Genomic DNA, 20,992 nt, shown 5'->3' with positions numbered 1-20,992 from the left:
CATCAAAGATACTGTGACTCTAGATCGTTAAGATAAGCGTTGGGAACGCAATGTGTTTGAAAAAAAGAGAGGGTAGAAAAGAATGAAGAGACGAGTCAGCGAAGTTGTGAGAACTTAGTAGAAACGAATGAATGTTATTGTTCTTGTTCTTTTCTCTTTGGCTGCCTTCTTCCGCCTTTGTCCTGCAGGTAGACGAGTTGACGCCGAAGAGGACCGAATTTGATGGTGTTTTTTTCGACTAAAGGACTAGGGCGGCTCGGCTGGAAGGTTCCGTTTCCATCAAACTCGACGGCTTCCCAGGATATTTAGACGACTATTAACTAGGTTATGAACAACTAAGCAGTCAAGTTGCTGTTACGAGCGAAGAACAGATGGCAAAGATAGCGTTATACAGGTAGATGATGTTTTATTTTAAAGCCTGCGAACCAGTTATCCCGATGATGCTTGCTGTCTTCCCAAACCGACGCTAAATCGCTTGTTACTTTCCCGAATCCGCAGGAGATACTGCAGTTAACTAGCCATTTGTCTCTCTGCCAAGTTAGTTAATAGTGATTCTAGCAGCATTTATTCCCCTGAGGGTGCTGATGGAAGCGTATGCAGGTATCCATTGTGCGGCCTTCAGTCGGGCTTGCCCGGCCAGTGTGTTGCATGTCGGCAACCGCGGACAGAACATCGATAAGGAATAGCTTCGGGTACTTGCTTGACGCAGTCTTACAGAAGTAGCCCCTAATGGCGCGGGATGCATATAAGTCGACCAGCAAAACTTTGAACTTGGAGCATTCCTTCGCATGCTCATAAGTAAACTGGATTGTCTCCGCGTTTGGTAGTATCTGGTTCCCGTTAAATCTCTGTTTTGCTCTCTCTATGACATGGTTGATGATGGCGTTTTGGAAGTCGATGTCTCCAAATCTCTTTCCGACCGTGTAGGCTTTGGCCAAGATTGCCCATTCATTTCTCATCTGCTGCTCAGAATCAACACAAGGGATAGTGCGTCGGTATATCCAGTTGACATAGAACTGTATGGCATCGCTGTACTCTTTTGGGATGCTAAAGGAATATGTATCTCCATTGGTCTCCTTCTTCCTCCAAAGGCTGTGTAGCAAGGTTGCAGATTCCTTTATCAAACCCTCATGGATATGGAACGAAGTATCTCCAGAACGGATACTGATCAAGTTCCCGCTGAATCTATATAAGGACTGTTAGCCGCTTTTCCCAGCGCGTCGCTAAACAGTAGAATGATATCCGTACTCATCCATTCGATTTTCCGAGCTCCCATGCATATTCAAACCAATGTACGTTGCTTGAGCAAAGTATTTGTAGCTAATGTTGTGGATTTGCTGGTGATAAATGAACCTGTCGTTACGCGGATGAAGATGTAACTAGTTAAAGAAAGGGAAACTAGAGAAAACAAGCTAGTAAAACATAAACAAATAAGGGAAGGAAATGCAGAGAGTGTTTGGCATCTATCATATCAGCAATAAGATGAAGAAGACATGGCACTATCTCCTCGTTTGGTGAGAAATGTTACTTTTGGTGGTAGGTATTCGAGCTGTGCAAGTAACGGCTTGACTACCACTTCTTGTGCAGTGCTTCTGGTCGCGCAGCTATTGTTTCTGCTGAGTCATCCAAATTTTCCACCAGAGCTCTGTACGCTAATGGCACTCGGTAACATGTCTCACCAAACGAGATAGCAAGATGGAGGTGAATCTCCCATGGATATTATGCTCTTCGATTCCAGATGATACCTTGATATGCGGCAGGCAAATATATCCCCTTTAAAATCATGGCCAGTGTCAATCTGTACATGAAAAAATGGATTGCCCGTCACATAGTTAACTATCACCTCTGGGGGAAAAAAAGAAAGAAAAAAAAGGCGCCCTGTATTAAGGTAGGTGTCATGGCTCGAGGGATTTTGATAACAAGAGGGATTTCTTCTGTAGGCAGCCGCTCTAAGACGCCTCCGTAAGGGAAACACACATGCTGCTTTCCCAGGTATATATCCGTTGAAATCGAATATCTCAATCCAAAAACCTCACGGACTACCGACTCAAAATGATGGTTAGGTGCTTCGCATGCAGGTATTGATGGTATATCAGCCCATTGTATTACAGAGATGAGATAATATAGCATGATATATGTTCTTAATCACGCTGGCCGGCATGAGTCGGCTATCTCTCTCACTATATCTCCTAGGAATGTGGGTTCGCAAAAAGCGACCAAGAGCAGCATCCACATCTGCCCAAACACCGCGAATTGCGTGATGCTTCAAACGAGGCGTAGGAGGATATACGGTGAGCCATGAAAGACTAACTAGTTCAGAGTATTATCATTATTATTATTGAAGAATGCGGGTATGATAATTGCCTGTGTATTCTTCAACTCTAAACCTCCGCTGCTCCGCAAGTTTCTTGCCTCGATAACCGACGTCCGCTCATTAACTCGAAGGGACCCCACGGAGGGTTGCTAATAGTAAGTACGGAGTAACTACTTATCTTGTCAACCCTCACCAAAAAAAACCTTGATTTAGGCCGTTTCTTCCGTCGTTTCTTGCAGACGGAACTAACTGGAAGCTAGTTCATGCCTTCATTTGACCAGGGTATAGACTCCAAGTCTACTGACAAAACTTGAACGGTCAGGGCAACGCTATAGTAGTAAGGCCACTTGGGGCATCCGGAGGATAAGCATGATGCCATCCTCAGCATATATTCCGTAGCTACCGGAAAACAGCCTATTGTCAGAAGATGAACAACTAAGGGCAAGGTATATTCTCCGCACCGACAGCGTCAATCACGATGCCTCGAGTTATTATCGCCATTTGCCCCAGCGGGGTTTCCCTGATCCTGGTCCTTATCAGCGCAATTTTAAACTCACGAGTCGCTCTCTTGCGAGGTGGAACGACTTTCTCCGCATCCTGCACCCTGGACGGCGCATGCGGGAGCGAAATTATGGGCACCAAGGTAGGCGAAGGAAGTCCGGAGAAATGCGTTATATCCTTGGCCGGCCTCCAAAGCAAGCGCAAGCAAAGCAGAACGCCGGCTGAGAAAAAAATCAATATGATATCATGGCATCGAAGCAGCCCCATAAGCCATGAATAATAACACGGAGAGCTTGTAAACTGATTTGAGTCGCCCTCGGCTAAAATAAGGAGTTACAGAGTTAAGCTGCGTTCACGTGCCAGGCACAGAGGTTATTTTGACCTCCGATATCAAAACTAATTGGTGAACACTTCGGCTGCGACTTCGACTGCGACTTCGCCATCTTTGCCGGCCAGTCGACGAGACGGGGCTTACATTTTCCGGTTGAGACATTGCTTGGGAGCAGATGGTGGAGAAACACGAGCTTGTATATTGCTTGTTAGTACCAAGCTATTATTGGCGGTCGGAAGCAATGCTTGACCAATCTCGCTAGCTTGCGAGAGCAATGCAACTCTGGCAGGGGGGCCTTGGTTCGTATTATCTATCTTCCATCCTGGACCCTCTATTACTCCTGTACGGTCCCATGCAAACGCATCGCTCACTTACGGGGAACGGCACAGCATGTCCAAGGGCCCTCCAAGGTGCATGACACAAACGGAGAAGTGCACACGATGTCGCTTCTTTCTTGGGTCGCGAAAGACCGCAGACGGCGGCTTTGTGCCGCTTGGTGATCTGCCGAGAAAGGGGGATGGTGCACGGATTGCCAAACTAGTGGTTCTCAGCTCAAGCTGTTCCAATGGCCTCTCTCCCCAAGAATCGCCATGGTGCCGATCATCCCTCCAGGTCTGGGTATTTGCCAGTTCTCCCCTGGCGATGAGATACGCTCGTTCTATTGGTTTGGCCCTGGGGAACTCTCAGAAAAAATGACCCCCTAACCCAACCCTTGCCCGAAGGACAGAGTTCCTTCAAAGGCACCGGAGAAACCCTTTTTTATTGACAGCTTTTTCGATTCCGTCAAGGGTTTTTCCCCATGTCAACCCCGTTGTTAACTTTCTTAACGAGAAAGTAATAACTTATTACACTTCTCTGCGAGTTTGAGGACCCGCAGCACTCCCGGGGAAATATTATACATACTTTGCAAGGATTCTCACTTCGTGCACATCGTGTTGCTTTCCCGACCTTACGAAAGTACTCCGTACAGCATTCTAGAACAGAAGCTCTTCTCCAGCTGAGCACGCTTTCTCGTAAGCTAGCGGGCAGCTGCGGGAATTTGCTGGTCAGCTCGTGTATAAAAAACCCTCTCCTATCCTCCCGCAATTCCTCTTGCAAGAGTGACAACCACAGCCGGACAAGACATCGTCGACGGGATAGCCCTCAATTGCTCTTCCCAACCATGGTTTCCTTCACCCTTCGGGCCATTGGTGCCTGTCTCATCGGCCTGCCCGCCTTGATCACTGCTGCTCCAACCTCTCATATCTCTAGTGATTTCCATGTGGTCGAGCAGCTCAATGCGGCTCCTCAAGGTTGGGTTCAGGGAGGCTCCCCAGCTCCATCAACCCTGATGAAGTTCAAGCTTGCACTTGTGCAGAGCAAGACTGCTGAGTTCGAGCAGCGGGTTATGGACATCTCCAACCCCAGACATGCTGACTATGGCAAACACATGAGCCGCGAGGAGGTTGATGCTTTCCTACAGCCTTCCTCCCTTGCGAAGGAGTCCGTCCTTAACTGGCTTTCTTCCGAGGGTGTCTCTAAGCACTCGGTTAAGGCCAACACCGACTGGCTCACCTTCACTACTACCATTGAAAATGCCGAGAAGCTGTTCGATACCCACTTCTACACGTTTAAGAACACCGCCGACGGCAGCCAGATTATCCGCACCCTGAAGTACTCCGTTCCTGCATCCGCTGCTCCATACATCCAAATGATCCAGCCAACTACCAAATTCAACGCCCCCCGCCCCGAGCTGAGCAGCGTCTTTACTTCTGACCTCGAAATGACCTCTTCTGCCGATGTTGACTGCAATGTCACTGTTACCCCCGACTGCATTCGAGACCTCTATAAGATGGGCAACACTTTTGCTAAGAAGGACCCACGAAACAGACTCGGCATTTCTGGATACCTTGAACAATATGCCCGACTTGAGGATTTCAGCACCTTCATTGACATGTTTGTTCCTTCTTTGAAGGGAACTACATTCGACTTCAAGTCTATCAATGGCGGAAAGAATGAGCAAAACTCTACCCTTGACAGCGTTGAGGCCAGTCTCGATGTTGACTATGCCATTGGTTTGTCTGGAGCTCTCTCCACTTACTACGGTACCGCAGGACGAGGAAAGCTCATCCCAGATCTCGACCAGCCCAACATCACTGACAACAACAACGAGCCCTACATTGAGCAACTGTTCTATCTTCTTGATCTCCCGGATTCAGAACTTCCAGCCGTTTTGTCCACTTCTTATGGCGAAAACGAGCAAAGTATCCCAGCCAGCTACACTTCCGTGGTCTGCAGCTTGTTTGGCCGCCTTGGTGCCCGAGGTGTTTCCGTCATCTTCAGCAGCGGTGACACGGGTGTCGGCAGTGCCTGCCAGAGCAACGATGGAAAGAATACCACCAAGTTCAACCCAATTTTCCCAGCTGCCTGCCCCTTCGTCACCTCTGTTGGCGGTACCCACCAAATCAAGCCCGAGGTTGCCATTCATTTCTCATCTGGTGGCTTCTCCGAGCGTTTCGCACGCCCATGGTACCAAGAGCTCGATGTTAGGCACTACCTTGGACACGAGCTTGAGAAGGGCAAGTGGGATGGTCTGTACAACCCTAGCGGACGTGGTTTCCCTGATGTCGCTGCCCAGTCCTATAAGTTCGCCACTCGCGATCATGGAAAGACTATTGGCGTCTCAGGAACTAGGTTAGTCTTGTCCCGTGCCGAGAACTTAAGTAGTTACTTTTGAAATTTCCCTTGTGGCTAACTCTGACTTCTAGTGCTTCTGCTCCCCTCTTCGCTGCTGTTGTCTCGATCCTGAACTCTATCCGTCTCGCTCACAACAAGCCAAAGATGGGATTCTTGAACCCATGGCTCTACACCGTCGGTCGTAGCGGATTTACCGATATCGTCCACGGTGGTTCCACTGGCTGTACCGGAACTGACATCTACAGCCACCTCCCAACCCCATATGTCCCCGGCGCCAGCTGGAATGCCACTAAGGGATGGGACCCAGTTACTGGACTGGGAACCCCTGACTTTGAGAAACTCTCCAAGTTGGTTCTCGCCTTTTAAAGGCGATGGTAATGGGAATGGGTTACTAGGTATAGACCGTATCTATTGAGATATTCGGTATATATACGAAACATAGATGAAGCCTTATAGATATCTTCTGTGCAACAAGCATATACTCACGACCAAAGAAATATACATCCATTTCTATTTCTACCATTAGCTTATTTAATAATATACAAAGTGTTAACTATTCATGGATGGAGCTGAGAACTTTATCAAACCCATGTCTTCCACTGTAACAATGCAATATGATGGCTAGATGCTCGAACTTCCCGAATGAAAACTGAAACTAGGCAATTAGCTAAACCTTTTTAATTATCCCAGAACACAAATAAATAAGTCCCACTTAGGTTTAATGCCATTAGGAAGGATCCTGTTATTCACTTTGCCGCAAGTATTTGAACGCATTTATCAAAGTATTGGGTGACGAGACTCTCTCTATATCAACGGAGCCATGAAATTAGCGTTCTGCTCAGTTATAGATGTAGGGTTGTCCAAAACTTACGTATAAAAGCCATGTTCCGCCCCGTGGTCAGAGACAATGTTATGTGCAAGTTCGTGGCATAAAATCACAAACCAGTACACTAATCCTTCTCTCCTTTCACCTCGAACAACTTTCTCGAGATGTAAGCGTTCAAAATATGCGTAGTTGCAGAATAAGCTACCATTCGAATTAAAGGCAATGGTTTTCCCACTGGTATCGTAGAATATGCTGACGGTCTCTAGACGCAGCCCAAAGATCTTTGCACAATCTATGAGTATCCGAGTGAACGCCTCCAGGTTAGAATGGTTCGAGCGAAGGAACCCTTCCGGGTCCATGGGCTGCTTCCCTACAAAAATCTTGAGACCTCCCAAAACACAGAAGAACTTAAGATCTTGCGCAGGACGTTCATCACAATATGTCTTCTTTTCTTCAATCTCCTTTTGTTGCCCTTGACTACGAAGTTCATTTGATGTAAACGGTCGTGAGGCATTGATTGCGGATTCCAATTGCGACTGTAATGCTCCTGGGGAGGTGGTGATAGTTTGATGACCACCCTTTTTCTCCTCTTCCTGGGTAGGAAGCCTGTCCGACAGGCGTTTTTTCAGATTATTTTGTGGGAAATCAAACGGTAGGCCGAATCGTTTTGTTAAATCGGAAAAGAGACCACCTGGAGACTGGTTTTCATTTGATCCCGAAGGGGGAGCTGGAGATGAATGTCTGGCTAGGGTATTTGTAGGGGAGTCCGGGAAGATACCAGGCATTGCTGCTTCGTGTTGTTGTTGAACCGCAAGCCGCTGCGATTCCTGCAATTCTTCAGCTCGTTTTTGCTCGAGTTCTTGCATCTCCCGTGCCTGTTGCATCTCCTTTTCAAGCTGACTTTGTCGTTGCTGCTCCGCAATTCTTGCTTCGGCTGCTTTCTGGCGAAGAATTCTTTCAACATTATATCCTCTTGCACGTAGTTCCAAAAGATCGGTCTTCAATAACATCTCTAACGTAAGCGTAGAGTGTAGTTTCGGTCTTGATAATATAATGCTTACAAGAGCCTGGCTAATCTGATACAGATCAAGCCTACCCTCAGCAATTGACAAAACAACGCTGCTTAGCTTATGTGTCATTACTGCACTGCGGTTTTCCACATGAGACATTCCCCAGCCACGGAGAGAGCGCCGCAACTTAATGCTGCGTACCGTCTGAACAGTTAGATTCTTTTCTAACCATCGAGTGTCATGGCGTATTGTGCTGCTTGGAAGGTCATGCAAGAACAGCCTAGATCTCTCATAAATGAGTTTTTGTAGTTTCGAAGCACTACGCTGGTCAGAGCTAAGTTGACCACATTGGGCTGTCTCATCGACCAAGCTGCTAAGGTTGGAAGACCCAAGCGTGGAATACATATCCTCAAGCAACTCTTCCTGTGGAGCTGCGAGCAATTTCTCCTTAAACAGGCTAAAGCTGGAATAGTCGTCGACGATAACTGCATCCGCAGCACTTGTTAGATGCCACTCCTTAATTGCCTGCTCCTCCTCTTCATCGTCGCTAGACTCTCCCCTATCCAGAAGTGACTGCTTAGTACTTGGACTGCGAGGAATCTCTTTGCTTGCAAACAGGAACGGGGCACGCTTCATCTGGGCAAAGAGGGCTTTATCCTTCTTGATTGTCGACATGTTCTCGGCAATTCCTCGTAGTAATTTTAAATACTTCTCAGAACTCTGGAGCTTAGAAGATATCTTTGTAGGCTCCCTAACAAGGATGGAAGCCAGTTCAGAATGTGTTGGCTGTCTCTTAGATCCACATGCAAGCAGAAATATGTTCGCCTCAGCGCCAAAATCCACAAAATCGAAAATGTCACCATATTCTTCAGAGTCACCAAGGTAACAATTGCGAGGAGCAACATATTGCAGTGTGGAAGAGCTCTTTTCTGTTAGGGATTTCCGAGCTATAGGGATTATGGGAGCTTGTCCAAGGCGTGCGGCAGCTGGGGGAGATATTTCCGCCACACGGCTGGCCATATATTTAAAAAGGGCCCTTGCCTGGGGTTTTGATTCTGCGCGTTTTTGAATGAGGATTGTAATACATTCATTGATTGATGGATGCTGGCTCACTCCAAATTTTAGAGCATGAGAGTGCAAATCCCTTCGAAGAATATCAAACCCAAACAACGCAGCTCCTTCTGCGGTAAAACAGTTCGAAGGGTTGCTTAGGCCGCCCCCTTCTACCGGCAGAAACGGAGTCATAGATCGACTATAGTCAAAGTTGGCGTAGTTATTGGAGACATGGTTTGTAATGAAATAGCCCATGGCTTTGTCTAGCAACCTCAAGTCATTGGAGGCGGCGGCATATGCCATGAGCTCGGTCATTTCCGAGGCAGTCGGTATGCTCTTCAACCCAAGAGAGACCAAAAATTTGCCCTCAGCGCTTGAAGGAAGGTATTTTCCAGGCCAGTACAAGAGGGGGAAACCTAGGTCCCTAAAAGCAGCATTCGGTTCAAATAGCTGTGAGACTTGATACCGTTCTTGGGATGGTTTTCCTTCACCTTTCGTCTCAGCCGAGCATATTTTAGCCTTGCGGAGTTTTATTATATCTTCAGGTGGTATATCCTGCCGAACGGAAGCCAAATACTTGATCAGCTCGACATGACTCCATTTTCTCTGAGGTGTTTCACTAATATCCGTTTCATTTTTGGAGTTGCTCAAAAGGCGTTCAAAGATAATGCTAATGTCCACGGTTTTCCGCACTCCCAGATCGGCTAAAAGCTTCTCTTTGACACCATTTAAGCCTGTGACAACTGGAAGGTCATCGAAAATCCGGACTGACGGGAAGTATGCCTCTTGGGGTTTAGTCATTCCCGCTTTTGTAGGGATGACAGTATGTTGCCGTAAAGAATCCATTATTTCTTTCTTCGAGTTAGCTGATAGGGAATCCCACTGTTTAGACACAACCGGGAGAACACGGCCCGAAAAATCACGCGAGCGGGTTATATCATGCTCTGCCGGCAGAAGATTGCGATTCGAGGAGTTGTGTACTAGCCACTGAACCCAGGTATCGACCTGCAGCTCCTGCCAGCCGATTGACGCTAGGCCTGACGCTGACAATGCTTTTGAAAACTTCGGCGGTAGAACAAATGGAGGCAACGGTAATTCCGGAGGTATACGGGCCAAATTAGCAAAGCAATTGATATCTCTTAATACCAGGAGTGCAGAACCTCTATCACTCTCCTCATTGTTGGCCACAGCAACCGCAAGGAGTGATTTGACTGTGACATTGTTAATTCCTCCGCTCTTTGACTTCTGGATAATCCAAGAAAGAAACTCGTGCAGTTGTGATGAAGTTAGTGCCTTATTCTCTAACTCGGCCTTTATGTCAGTTATGGTGACTTCAGTGATCAAGCCAAATTCAATCAATCTTCCAACAAATCCCATAGCTTCAGAGACCAATTGTTCAGGAAGAACTGGAATTCCGTCCATAAAGCTAATGTCCTTTGGTGCAGTTCTAACTTGGTGGCTTGGAAGGATGCCACGAGTAGATAGGATCTCCAAGTAGGCATTCTGGCTGCAAGTCCAAAAGGAATCTTCAACCACCTGGCCTACTTGTGAAGTTGGAGTTGACTCCCGAAAGACGAATTGATTTGAAATATGAACGGCCTCCGGAAGAACTGAGCTGATATCTTCTTTCTGAAGATACGACTTTCCGGACTTTTTAAGCCTAGAAAGAAGTTGGTTCTTTAAGGACGACATCTCAGCAGACCAAGCAATTCTGCAAACAATCCCAACAACCCGTAGAAGCTCAAGATTCCAGGTACGAACCCAGCGAGCATTTAAATCAATGCTCTCTCGCTCTACGGTTGGAATTAGCGAAGGAGCTGATACATGAGCGTTTAAACCTGTGGTCTGATGAGTTGGAAAACCGATATAGATTCTTCCAGAACGAGAAGGGATAACATTGCTAAAGATATCCTGCGCATCGGCCTGCTCCGAGTCGGACGAAGCAGTGTATGACGTGGTAAGTATCGCAAGTTTCGTTGTTTTTGGAGGCGGCTTCTTCGTTGCCCGCTCTAATTCATGGCTGAAGGACGATGAAACTGACGTCTTAACGTGGCCGGTTGTGATTTGGAGGAAGACGGAAGAGTTCTTATAATCAAGAAGATTCTCTTCAACACCATTCCGGCCAGACTTTTCAGACTTTGAAGACTTATCATCGTTTGTAGATGAGCCGGTAAGTCGGGAGAAGAAGCTCCTGAGAGATGCCGTAGTGTCATGCACGCGGTTGCCTTCGTATCTAGACGAATTAGTCGGAGATTTCCAACCTACAGCCTTCATACATGCAGCATCCAGCTGCGCAACTTCTCGGGTTATATCAGCTACCCTCATTATTCCATCCTGAGTCTTGGTGGATATATCTCTGGGTATCGTTACTGGAACGCTTGGAGCAGTCTTTTTTGATAGTTTCAAGAGATTCCAGCCATCTAGCCAAAGTTCTATAGCCTCTAGTCCAACAAAAGTAAGACTACTTGCGAGAAACTGACAAAGCGACATGAGTCCCGGGATCGGTGAGGTTGTATTTCTATAATCAAGCACAAAAACGGTGTCAGGGCTGCAGTCTCTCTCGTCTAGTTTTAAACGACGGGTGAAGAGCGCATTTTCCTTCCAATAGAACGCAATAGCCTCCTTGCCAGAGGAGACAAACGGTTCTTCGCAATCGGAAAATACACTGTAAAACCCAACACCGAAGGCTCCTATTTTTGTCTCGTCTGGGTTCCCCTCTGCGATCCGCTTCAGCCGAGCCCAGTCATTAGCACTGAACGGTATGCCATTATTCCGCAGGGTCAGCCGTTTTATTGTATGATGTGATATAACATGTTTTATCAAAGAGCTGTCGTCTGTGGCTGTGGGTGCGGGTACAGCGGTAGACGGCATAGTCTCGAACTTGATTATCACTCTAGTGGCCGAGGCATCGGAAGCGTTTTGGATGAGTTCTCGCAACACGGTCCTAAGCAAGAGTGTTAGAACTGGGGCAGAGCATACGGATAGCAGGCAGAATCAAAAATATAATCACCATTCTCCAGAGTATCGTGCCAGCACTTTGTCAATCAGAGCTCGAGTATTCACGGTAACAGCCTCTTCATCAACACCAGAACCGATGGCCCTGGCCTTTAGGGAGCTAAAATCAATATTGTTTGCCATAGTATATCGTGTGTATGGAGTCACCCAGCTTCCCAGGCCCAAGAATTAAATGTCGACGGCCGCGCAATAACCAACTCATCCCCTTTGCTAGAACGATATTTATATCGCCGCTGAACCACCAGGCCTCCAGCAAGGTATGACGTAGAAGACTCCGGCCGCCTCGCGATCTCCAGGCCAGACAAAGCAGCAAGCGAAAGGGAAAATAGATAGGATATCCAACGAGTGAAGTCCAGTAAATCTCTCCTTTTGTATCCTACACTGGCAGTTAGCTCACGGCCGTTCGTGTTATTTTTATGTCTCAAGAACACGCTGCAGGCGTTGAAGTGTCGATAACCTTCGACCTCCAGCTCATGTGACGATGCAACTTTGGTGATGTCAACACGAACAGTCAAAAAAACTGGAACTGCTAACATTGGACACCGTAGCAGACTTGCGGTCGATGAAACGGCTGGCCTGTTGATGGACTTTTGAGCGTTTAATAAACTGCAACCAAGGCCTAATAACTATTTCTTCCCTCTATTCAGCTTGAAGTTAACCACCCCTACGATGCTCAAACACCGCCTCGCGCGCAACCCTGGCCAGCTGTGAATATCTACGACCAGCCTCCGATCCCAATGTCACAATGACAGTTGACCCCCTTTCCCCTATTGCGCCGGCGCGCCTACGGGTTCTATTACTTCCCATCGGCAGAATCAGGCGATCCAGATTCTTAAGTTTTGCTGAGCGACTTCGAGCGCACAATGTAGTTCGACTGGGAGATGTGAGCCCAGAAGGGAGTTCAAGCAAGAGTATGGAATAGCCATTAGGCTCCCAAAGTTGAAGATATACCTCCATATTAAGAGTTCATTCTATAACTAACATTTATTGGCTCTAGAAACGTTTTCTCCGCTTGCCTACCCATCTGGAATGATTATCTACGACCTATCTATATCCGTACCCCCTATTTCCCACTTGGAGGTGTTTCCATTTGAGCTCTTCAGGGAACCACTTGTCATCCTTGCAATTGCGGATGGAGCTGAGATTTCGGTAAAAAGAGGCCGGGATGAAAATGACTCGGTCAAGGAGAAGTCCAGTGGGACTGGACAAAAGAAGCACCCTACCCCCGAGGGACTCGACCAGCTTATCCAAGAGCTAGATGGAATAAACGAGGACTACCCCAAATCTGTCCTTCAACAGCTGTTAATTTTCGATTACAATGGATTAGAAAACATAGTTCCGGGCCCCGAGCAAGTGATCTGGATACCTAGCCGGGAGGCATCACGTCCAACTACGATGAAGACGGTAATGTGTGACATATCCGCTCGGGTTCTGGGAGCGCTACAAATATTCTCAGAATCATTACTGCAATGGCAAAGTATTGAATCTCCAAAGGTTTTATCTTGGGGCCCACGACGGATTTTAGATTCCAAGTCACCCGACAAACTCTCCCACAGAATGACGATGCCCGCACATCTACCGTCACGACCAACCGAGCAGCCTTTGGAAGGTGCCAACTCGCCCCCTACTATCAGTCATGAATCTCCTACCACATTCGATGAGATTACCCGTTCAATCCAAATATCAAACAAGGCCCTCAGCTCTAATTCCAACCCCAGATCAAACGAACATAGTCGAGATCGATCATCGGTGGCAGGAGTTTCTAACATTGCTTCTAATGAAAAAGCAAAAGCTCGTTTCCAGGGTCGCCTTCATGTCCTTACCGGTATACTCTATCTCCAAGGCGGCTTATGGCCCGATGCACTCAAAGAACTTATAGAAGGCGCTGCCATTGCTAGATCAGGGAGTGATTATATATGGCATGCGAAGGCCCTAGAAGCGATACTTATCTGCCTGCTCATGTTTGGATGGGTGGGCGCGAATTTCCAGGTATGCAGCTTCTCCCGCATTTCTGCCGCTTCCCTTGATTCCTTAGCTGACACACGCAACTTTTTAAGATTCCGCATATATGTTTCCCTAACGGTGACAGGACCATGCCAAAGGCTACACTCGCTCAAGGAAACGTTGACTCTCATGGAAAGTCAGAACCTGAAGCCAGAGCGTTGGCTCTTCATAATCTCGCAAGCATTCTTCCTGACATCTCAAACTATATATTAAGCCTCTATAACCGAGCGATCAATATAACAGATGAACCGCTTCCCCAGCTAGTGTTCTCGGAAACAGTCATAAGGCTTGCAAAGCTCCTGACAACCATGCAAGTGCGTGATGGTTCTCTTGATGCTGAGGGTTTACAACACATAGTCTTGAATAAACCACTGGAGCGCGCGCCACTACCTGACCAACAAAGAAAATCCAACACTTTCCGCAAAACAGAGATTACATCTTTCTTATTCCGTGCCCTTCCATCTTCTCTGTCTTCCGATGTTCCCGTGACAGATGCTGTTCAAATATTTATTGGTGTGGCTGCTGTCTTGTCGCCTTTAGGAATGGAGCGAAAGCGGGCATTCGTTTTAAAAGAGCTCTTTTCAATACTTATCCCTGGCCTTGTACAAGCTAGAAAAATTGGTGCCGCCGAAATTGGCATTCATCCGGCTGCAGGGTTATCTGCTCTTACCAACTCCTCTTTTGACATAAATGCTTTGGACATTGGCCCAGCAAATATGGAAGCCGGTCTCAGATCTGTTTTGTCTCTCGTTGGAGGAGTTTACGGTGCTAAGCTTGCCAATGGACGGCAAAATGGCAGACCGCAAGATCACGGGCATGATTTTGACTTTGACTCAGCTGAGGCAATTATTGAGCGTACATTTCAAAATTCTGCTCTCGATACATACGGCGACTTAGCTTTGAAGATTGAAATACTCAAATCCTGTATCAACTTCTGTGAGGCATTGCCTGACTTTTCAGGGGTATTGACGTTTACTGTTGCCTTGTTACAAGCTGTCAAGGGCACATATATGCTCACCACAAACCCTCAGAAGGGCAGGCCACTTCTGAGCCAAGACGAACAAACACGTTTATACAATACAGTTAAGCGCACAGTCAGCGTTGCACACAAGCTTGGAGTACCGGATTTGGAGGCCGAATACTGGGACGATTTCTTAGTTCGCGATGTTCTATTCCAGCCTTCTAGTGCGGAGCGCCCTGTTCGACGGACGAAGCAAGATTTTGGGGTTACCTTCAGTACCGAAGAGGGCAGTGAAACGGAACCCTTTATCTACAACGCATTCTCCAAGCCCCTTACTCCAACAGCCGAGGCACCGTTGATTGCCGGTGAGCCTGCAATCGCGAGGGTCGTTCTACAAAACCCATTCGACTTTGAACTTGAGATTGAACACATTAGTCTTGAAGGCGAAGGCATTGCCTTTGAAGCGAGTGCTTCAAATTTGCTCCTTGCTCCATTTTGTCTCCAGGAAATTGAGATTACTTTATTGCCTGGCGAGGAAGGCCTGCTTAAGATTACGGGATGCACTGTTAAAGTAAAGTTCTGCCGAGAAAGGCGATTCCCAATCTTCAAGAAGTTATGGAAATCTGCCGTCGAAGCTAAACTAAAACGCAGCGGATTGGCGGCCAAGGACCCTTCGTTGTCACGACCTATCTCATGGAGTTCAAATGCGTCACAAGGGGCATTACCTTTGAGGAAACTGCCAGAAGCTGCGTCTTTATCTGCCAACGTTATCAAAGCACAACCCATGATCGAAGTGCGAAGCTCTTCGCTTTTGCAATCCGCAGTCATGATGCTAGAAGGGGAGACTAGTTTGTTTGAGATTACACTATACAACTCATCTAACTGCCCAGCTGATCTCCTTCTATTTACGTTCCAAGATTCTACAACGGCGCATCTGCAGGCTGCGTTAAACAATAAAGACAATCTGCCTACGGAAATATACGAGTTGGAATATCAGATGCTGAAAAGGCCTCCATTACGCTTACGGTCCTCCGGCCCAGGGCAAGAAATACCATCTCTTGACCCCGGTGAGTCAAAGACTCTTGCAATCGAAATCCTAGGCAAGCCGGGCCTGAGAACTGCCACTATACAGGTTGACTATGCATGTATTGGCGCACCGCCTTCCGAACTTCCAGACTCGTTCTACGCCAGGCAGATTAGTATACCCTTAACTATCACCGTCAATGCTAGCTTGAATATCGCTCGGTGCGAGATTTTACCTTTTAATGGCCATCTTGGGTGGATTGGTGACGCATCTTCTGTGAGCAATCCAGAGAAGCAGTCAACATCAAATGCTGTCTTATCGGACTCCTCAATGGTTTCTACCAAGGACCGAACAGATCCACAAATATCACCTGTTATATCTCAACTAGGGTCGAAATACACGGGATCTGACTACTGCCTACTGCTTATAGACCTACGAAACTCGTGGCCTAATCCAATATCCGCTAACCTAAAAGCCACCGACCCGACTGAGGAAACAACCGATAACCCCGAAGCTGGCACTTCGACTCCACATTTACAAGAAGTTTCTGACATACTGCAGCCCGGACACCTCTCTCGCTTTGCCCTAGCTATTCCACGGATATATCTAGATGACCCCCACGAGAAAATTCCAGCTCTAAATGCTGCAAACCGGCGACAGTTTGTTGTTAGTGCTAATAAACTCAGTTATGAGGCAGAAACCGCCAAAAGAGAAGCATTCTGGCTTCGTGAAAAGATGTTTGAGAACCTCAACGGAACCTGGAGAGATGAAGTTACAGGCCGTGAGGGAGTTATTGATTTCCGTACGATTGTTTTAAATAATCGTATGATCAGTGCACTCCGAGTAGACGACCTAGAGCTAAGCTTTATGCTGCTGCCTCTGCAGAAAACGGGCGATGCGATGTCCTGCGGTGACCAGAACCAAACCATTCTACAAACAGGCCAGTCAAGGTTTTCTGTTTCAACTGACACATTCTTCAATCTTCAAACTACGATTTTCAACCGCTCTTCAAAACCTATTCATCCCATTATTCGGTTACAACCAACCTTACGCAACCAACCGTATACTGTTGCACTCGAACTATCAAGGCGGCTGTCTTGTACAGGGATGCTTCAACGAGCCCTTCCACTTCTGGGCCCAAGGGAACGAAGACGAATCAACCTTGGCATTACTATTCACTGTGCTGGAGAGTACGAAATTCGAGCTACAGTGGAGGAAGTGAAGGCCGCAAACACGATCATGGCATTGACCGAAGAGAAAGCTGCTCCCTCGTCCGATAAATATGCATACCATCACGACAACTACCAGCAATCTTTCGATACCGGTACACCGCGACAGAGACGCAGGTGGAATTCTCGACTACCATGTATAATATCAGCACGGGAGAGCCTCGTGTAATACCATCTCCCCGCGACCGTTTTGGACATGATCCTGTTTACTACTCAACAATACCTTTTGCTTCCCCTTCCCTAAGATCCTTTTCGATGTTCTTTTTTTCCTGCTTTTCATTCTCTCTCCTTTTTTACGATATCCAGGACGGTAATGAGGACGCCCGTAGATAACGATTATGACAACCTTCCTATCCCATATTTCCTAGCTCACATAGCACAGACAAGTATCACCACAGAAACCAACCAGCTTTCGCCGCAGCTTTGTTGATAGACTAGAGTTTGCATAAAATCAACTTTATTTAGAGTTCTACATAAACTTAGCATAAAATTAGTTATGTCCGAGCCTCGGTTGAAGAAAAAGATGGAAGCTTTGTTTGATAAGATAAGCTCGCAGATTCCCGGTCTTATATAACTCATGTACTGCAAGGGTCTTAAACAACTTTTCCCTCTCCTGATTCTGTTCTTCGGAGTTTTAGTTGCGGTGATACAAGCCGGTTTCGCCTCTTGATAATCCATTGACCTTTTTCGTTTTAGCGTGGCTCACCAAAGGAACTTGACAAAGCTCTTCATATATACCCCTCCCCACCGTTTGGACAGCAACAGACCATTACCTGGTTAGTTAGATAACAACGTCTGTGGATAACAACGTCCGTCTATGCAAATATTTGAAAGCAAAAATATCGTACCTACGCAAAATCTCGATGGGAGTTTTCTCCTGGCTTCTCCCTAATGGGAGGGTATCTTTCCATCATTCAGGGAAATCGGTTATTTTGAAACGGAAACCACAAAAAGCAAACCCTGGAGTGGACGAGTCGAAATACATCTCCCTTGCCGACCTCTGCAAATCCGCTACTCCCGCTGACTGCCAGCTAAATCCTTTCTTATTTAATGGGCATTTACAGACGGCATGGACCCTTATGAGAACAGACGATATCCCGGTTTATTACAAGCGATGGCGGTTTGAGGGAGATAGCCCGGACTATCGCGGGAGCTTCGAAGTGGATTTTGTTGTTGAGCCTTACAACAACAGCAAGACGAGCAGCAATGGAACTGCTATACAGTCAGATAATGGCACATTCGAATCTTCCACTCCACCGGACTCAACTCATCCGTCTCCCCGTACGAGCTTCTTTACCGAAGAAGAATTCTCTGCTCTCCCTTCCGATGATAAGAAGCCCATGCTTGTCGTTTTACATGGCTTGTCTGGTGGATCGCACGAGCCATACCTACGAAATATAGTCGACCCGCTCCATAAACAAGGCTGGGAAGTATGTGTTGTGAATTTCCGAGGATGTGCAAACTCGAAGGTTACGAGTTCGATATTGTACAATGCGCGCGCAACTTGGGATGTCCGGCAAACTGTACGCTGGATTCGAAAGAATTTTCCTTCCCGACCTTTATTTGGGATTGGATTCTCACTAGGCGCAAATATACTAACAAATGTAAGCTATTTCACTTTCCAACTCTTTGAGACCTATGACTGTTAATACGGGCTACTGACGTATATTTACGGTAAGTATGTTGGAGAGGAGGGCGAAGATTGCCAACTAAAGGCGGCAGTTGTTTGCTCTAATCCCTGGAATCTTGAAGTTAGTTCTTTGGCCTTGCAAAGGACCTGGGTGGGATCGCAGGTTTACTCCAGGACCATGGGGTCAAGTATGAAGAGACTATTTGAACAGTACGCAAATATCCCTAGGGCAAAATGAGAAAGAGACTATATTTCTAACGCTCAACTTATAAAGACATGTCGACAAGTTACGAGAGCATCCTCGAGTCGATGTTGAAAGAGTTCGAAAAACTACCTATCTTCACGAGTTCGACAGGTAAGTTTGTCCGTCAGGTACGGAGCTTAAAACAGGGTTTATGTTAACCTGTCTCTTAGAGAATTACAAGCACCTGTTTGGGGTTATCCAACAGAAACCGCTTATTATCGTGATGCTTCCTCGATTGATTCACTGTTCGCAGTAAAGATACCCCTTTTTGCTATTCAGGCAGAAGATGACGCTGTAAGGAGTCAAGTCCACACCTTCTCAATACCGGGATGTCAGATGCTAATATATAGCGTAGATATCCTCAAAAGAAGCATTGCCATATCTTGAGATGACCAAGACTCCGTACGCAGTAATGTGTACAACCTCTTGGGGAGGCCATCTAAGCTGGTTCGAGTACGGGGGAGGAAGATGGTTTACCAAGCCTGTAAGTTTCAAAGAATTTTATTCAAATAGATGCTATTATCCACTCGGACTTCCTCTTTTACCAAGTTCCCCACGCACGCATAACACAAATAGAGACATAATTTCTAACCCACTGGGTATAGGTTGTCAATTTCCTCAATAAAATGGCATCTGAAATTGACCTTGATGCTCCACTGACTGTCGTGGAAGAGGAGCCAGAGAGCAAACTGACTCCTGCAACATCTTCTGAAAGGGTCGATGGTCCCCATCCGGACTTCAAGCCCATGAGGCGGAAATTGCATATGCCAATTCCCGACGGCGAAGAATAGCCGCATGCTTTGTATTATGGTATCAACCCCGTGTCCGCCCCACTGTAGGGAATCGGAGGCCACAGTGACGAAAGTCCGTGAACAGATTAGAAGTTTCTCCCACAATTGTAACGGCTCTCCCTTGTCTCTTGAGTTGTACATATCGCATCTTGGACATAAGTTGGCGATAACTCCGCGTCTCTGGGTTTACATGTATTGTAGCGAGAATTCCCTTTTTATAAGCTTAGAAGCTCATTTACGCAAAAGCAACTCTTTTGGATTTCCCTCCCGTCTTGACTTTTGGCTCGTTCTGTTCTTCATGCTTGCTACCCTTATTCTCCTTGGATCGGCGAGACTTTCGAAGAGAATCTTTGGTCTCCTCCTGTGAAATTATTAGATGTGAAATGATGTAAAACATATGCAAGTAGCATGTGCGTTACTGGACAGCAATCCACTTACTAGTTTTGCATTCTTCTTATCCTTCCTGGCTTCCGCCTCAGCCCTCCTCGCCTCGCGTATTTCCTCCATATGCCGAGCCTTTATCATCCTGGATTCTATCTGCCCTTCTTTTTCTGCGTTCACCATGGCGAGGATAGTCATCATGCTCTCCTAAAATCACAGTAAGTATACGCATTTCCTCCGAAATAAGTGGAAAAGGTCGTAATATGATTAGGATGACAAAACATACCTGATCATCGACAAATACCTTGCCCTTCTTCTTGCCTCGTGGTTTTTGCACACCAACAGGCGTGATCTTATTCAATGTGGGCAGATTCAGTTCTTTCTCAGTATACACTCGCTTCTTCTTTTTCTTCAACATTTCTGGAGCTGATCGTGACTTCGCCTTGACCTCAGTTGGTTTGGGCTTTGCGCCCGATTTTGCGCCAGACTTTGGTTTTGATACTCGGTTTGTGGAGGACTTCCCGCCGGAAGCAGGCTTTGTTTTCGAGGATTTGCCCTTTGGCCCCTTCGATGAGCCAGCCGGCTTTGTTGGCGCCATTATGACAGTTTCGTTAGGATGTGGTTGTGTCCAGATTGCGCATGCGCCTGTTCTTCCGGACTTTCTTTTTGATATCAGAATAAAAAAAATATAGAAATCGGACCCACGATTAGAGTTCGACTGATGCCAAGACTTGAGTTTGAGCAGTGAACGAAAAAAAGCGACGCCCGAGCAGTTTGACAGCAGATTAAAAGGAAACAAATAGGGTGGAGATATCCGTGAACATAGCTAAGTACCTAGAGCAATAAAGGCCGCTGGCTGCGATATTTATGGGTGCATCAACTGTGTAGAAACCCATTTACCATCTGCTACTAGAGACGCATGTGCTTAGTCATCCACCACGCCAAGTTCGTCGGCGATCGAGAGTTGAACGAACAAGAAACAACACCAACCTCAAGCCGACT

At 46.7% G+C, this 20,992-nt stretch overlaps 8 protein-coding genes across 8 annotated transcripts; 5 read left to right on the top strand and 3 right to left on the bottom strand.

Moving 5' to 3' along the window:
• Positions 1-554: 554 nt before the first annotated feature.
• Positions 555-1,280, bottom strand: MGYG_06503 (hypothetical protein; the record flags this gene model as incomplete). The annotated part of the gene is made up of 2 exons (XM_003171911.1): positions 555-1,185; positions 1,249-1,280. 2 exons carry the CDS (start codon positions 1,278-1,280, stop codon positions 555-557), a joined length of 663 nt encoding a protein of 220 aa, XP_003171959.1.
• A 1,512-nt stretch (positions 1,281-2,792) lies between these two features.
• On the top strand, positions 2,793-3,095 carry MGYG_06502 (hypothetical protein; the record flags this gene model as incomplete). Its single annotated transcript, XM_003171910.1, has 1 exon — positions 2,793-3,095. One exon carries the CDS (start codon positions 2,793-2,795, stop codon positions 3,093-3,095), a length of 303 nt encoding a protein of 100 aa, XP_003171958.1.
• Positions 3,096-3,536: 441 nt separating this feature from the next.
• On the top strand, positions 3,537-3,842 carry MGYG_06501 (hypothetical protein; the record flags this gene model as incomplete). Its single annotated transcript, XM_003171909.1, has 1 exon — positions 3,537-3,842. One exon carries the CDS (start codon positions 3,537-3,539, stop codon positions 3,840-3,842), a length of 306 nt encoding a protein of 101 aa, XP_003171957.1.
• A 466-nt stretch (positions 3,843-4,308) lies between these two features.
• MGYG_06500 (aorsin) lies at positions 4,309-6,188 on the top strand (the record flags this gene model as incomplete). The annotated part of the gene is made up of 2 exons (XM_003171908.1): positions 4,309-5,819; positions 5,894-6,188. 2 exons carry the CDS (start codon positions 4,309-4,311, stop codon positions 6,186-6,188), a joined length of 1,806 nt encoding a protein of 601 aa, XP_003171956.1.
• A 380-nt stretch (positions 6,189-6,568) lies between these two features.
• MGYG_06499 (hypothetical protein) lies at positions 6,569-11,849 on the bottom strand (the record flags this gene model as incomplete). The annotated part of the gene is made up of 3 exons (XM_003171907.1): positions 6,569-6,626; positions 6,694-11,655; positions 11,722-11,849. The coding sequence occupies 3 exons, from the start codon at positions 11,847-11,849 to the stop codon at positions 6,569-6,571; spliced, it is 5,148 nt and encodes a 1,715-aa protein (XP_003171955.1).
• A 622-nt stretch (positions 11,850-12,471) lies between these two features.
• On the top strand, positions 12,472-17,113 carry MGYG_06498 (hypercellular protein HypA; the record flags this gene model as incomplete). The annotated part of the gene is made up of 3 exons (XM_003171906.1): positions 12,472-12,637; positions 12,724-13,715; positions 13,784-17,113. 3 exons carry the CDS (start codon positions 12,472-12,474, stop codon positions 17,111-17,113), a joined length of 4,488 nt encoding a protein of 1,495 aa, XP_003171954.1.
• Positions 17,114-17,807: 694 nt separating this feature from the next.
• MGYG_06497 (medium-chain fatty acid ethyl ester synthase/esterase 1) lies at positions 17,808-19,609 on the top strand (the record flags this gene model as incomplete). Its single annotated transcript, XM_003171905.1, has 6 exons — positions 17,808-18,548; positions 18,624-18,784; positions 18,849-18,929; positions 18,989-19,112; positions 19,174-19,302; positions 19,424-19,609. 6 exons carry the CDS (start codon positions 17,808-17,810, stop codon positions 19,607-19,609), a joined length of 1,422 nt encoding a protein of 473 aa, XP_003171953.1.
• A 235-nt stretch (positions 19,610-19,844) lies between these two features.
• MGYG_06496 (66S preribosome component LOC1) lies at positions 19,845-20,588 on the bottom strand (the record flags this gene model as incomplete). Its single annotated transcript, XM_003171904.1, has 3 exons — positions 19,845-19,970; positions 20,048-20,197; positions 20,277-20,588. The coding sequence occupies 3 exons, from the start codon at positions 20,586-20,588 to the stop codon at positions 19,845-19,847; spliced, it is 588 nt and encodes a 195-aa protein (XP_003171952.1).
• Between the last annotated feature and the right edge of the window lie 404 nt (positions 20,589-20,992).

This window comes from Nannizzia gypsea, genomic scaffold (assembly GCF_000150975.2).
Source record: "Nannizzia gypsea CBS 118893 supercont1.5 genomic scaffold, whole genome shotgun sequence".
Classification (NCBI taxonomy): Eukaryota; Fungi; Ascomycota; class Eurotiomycetes; order Onygenales; family Arthrodermataceae; genus Nannizzia; species Nannizzia gypsea.
This window is presented reverse-complemented; position numbering and strand designations above follow the sequence as displayed.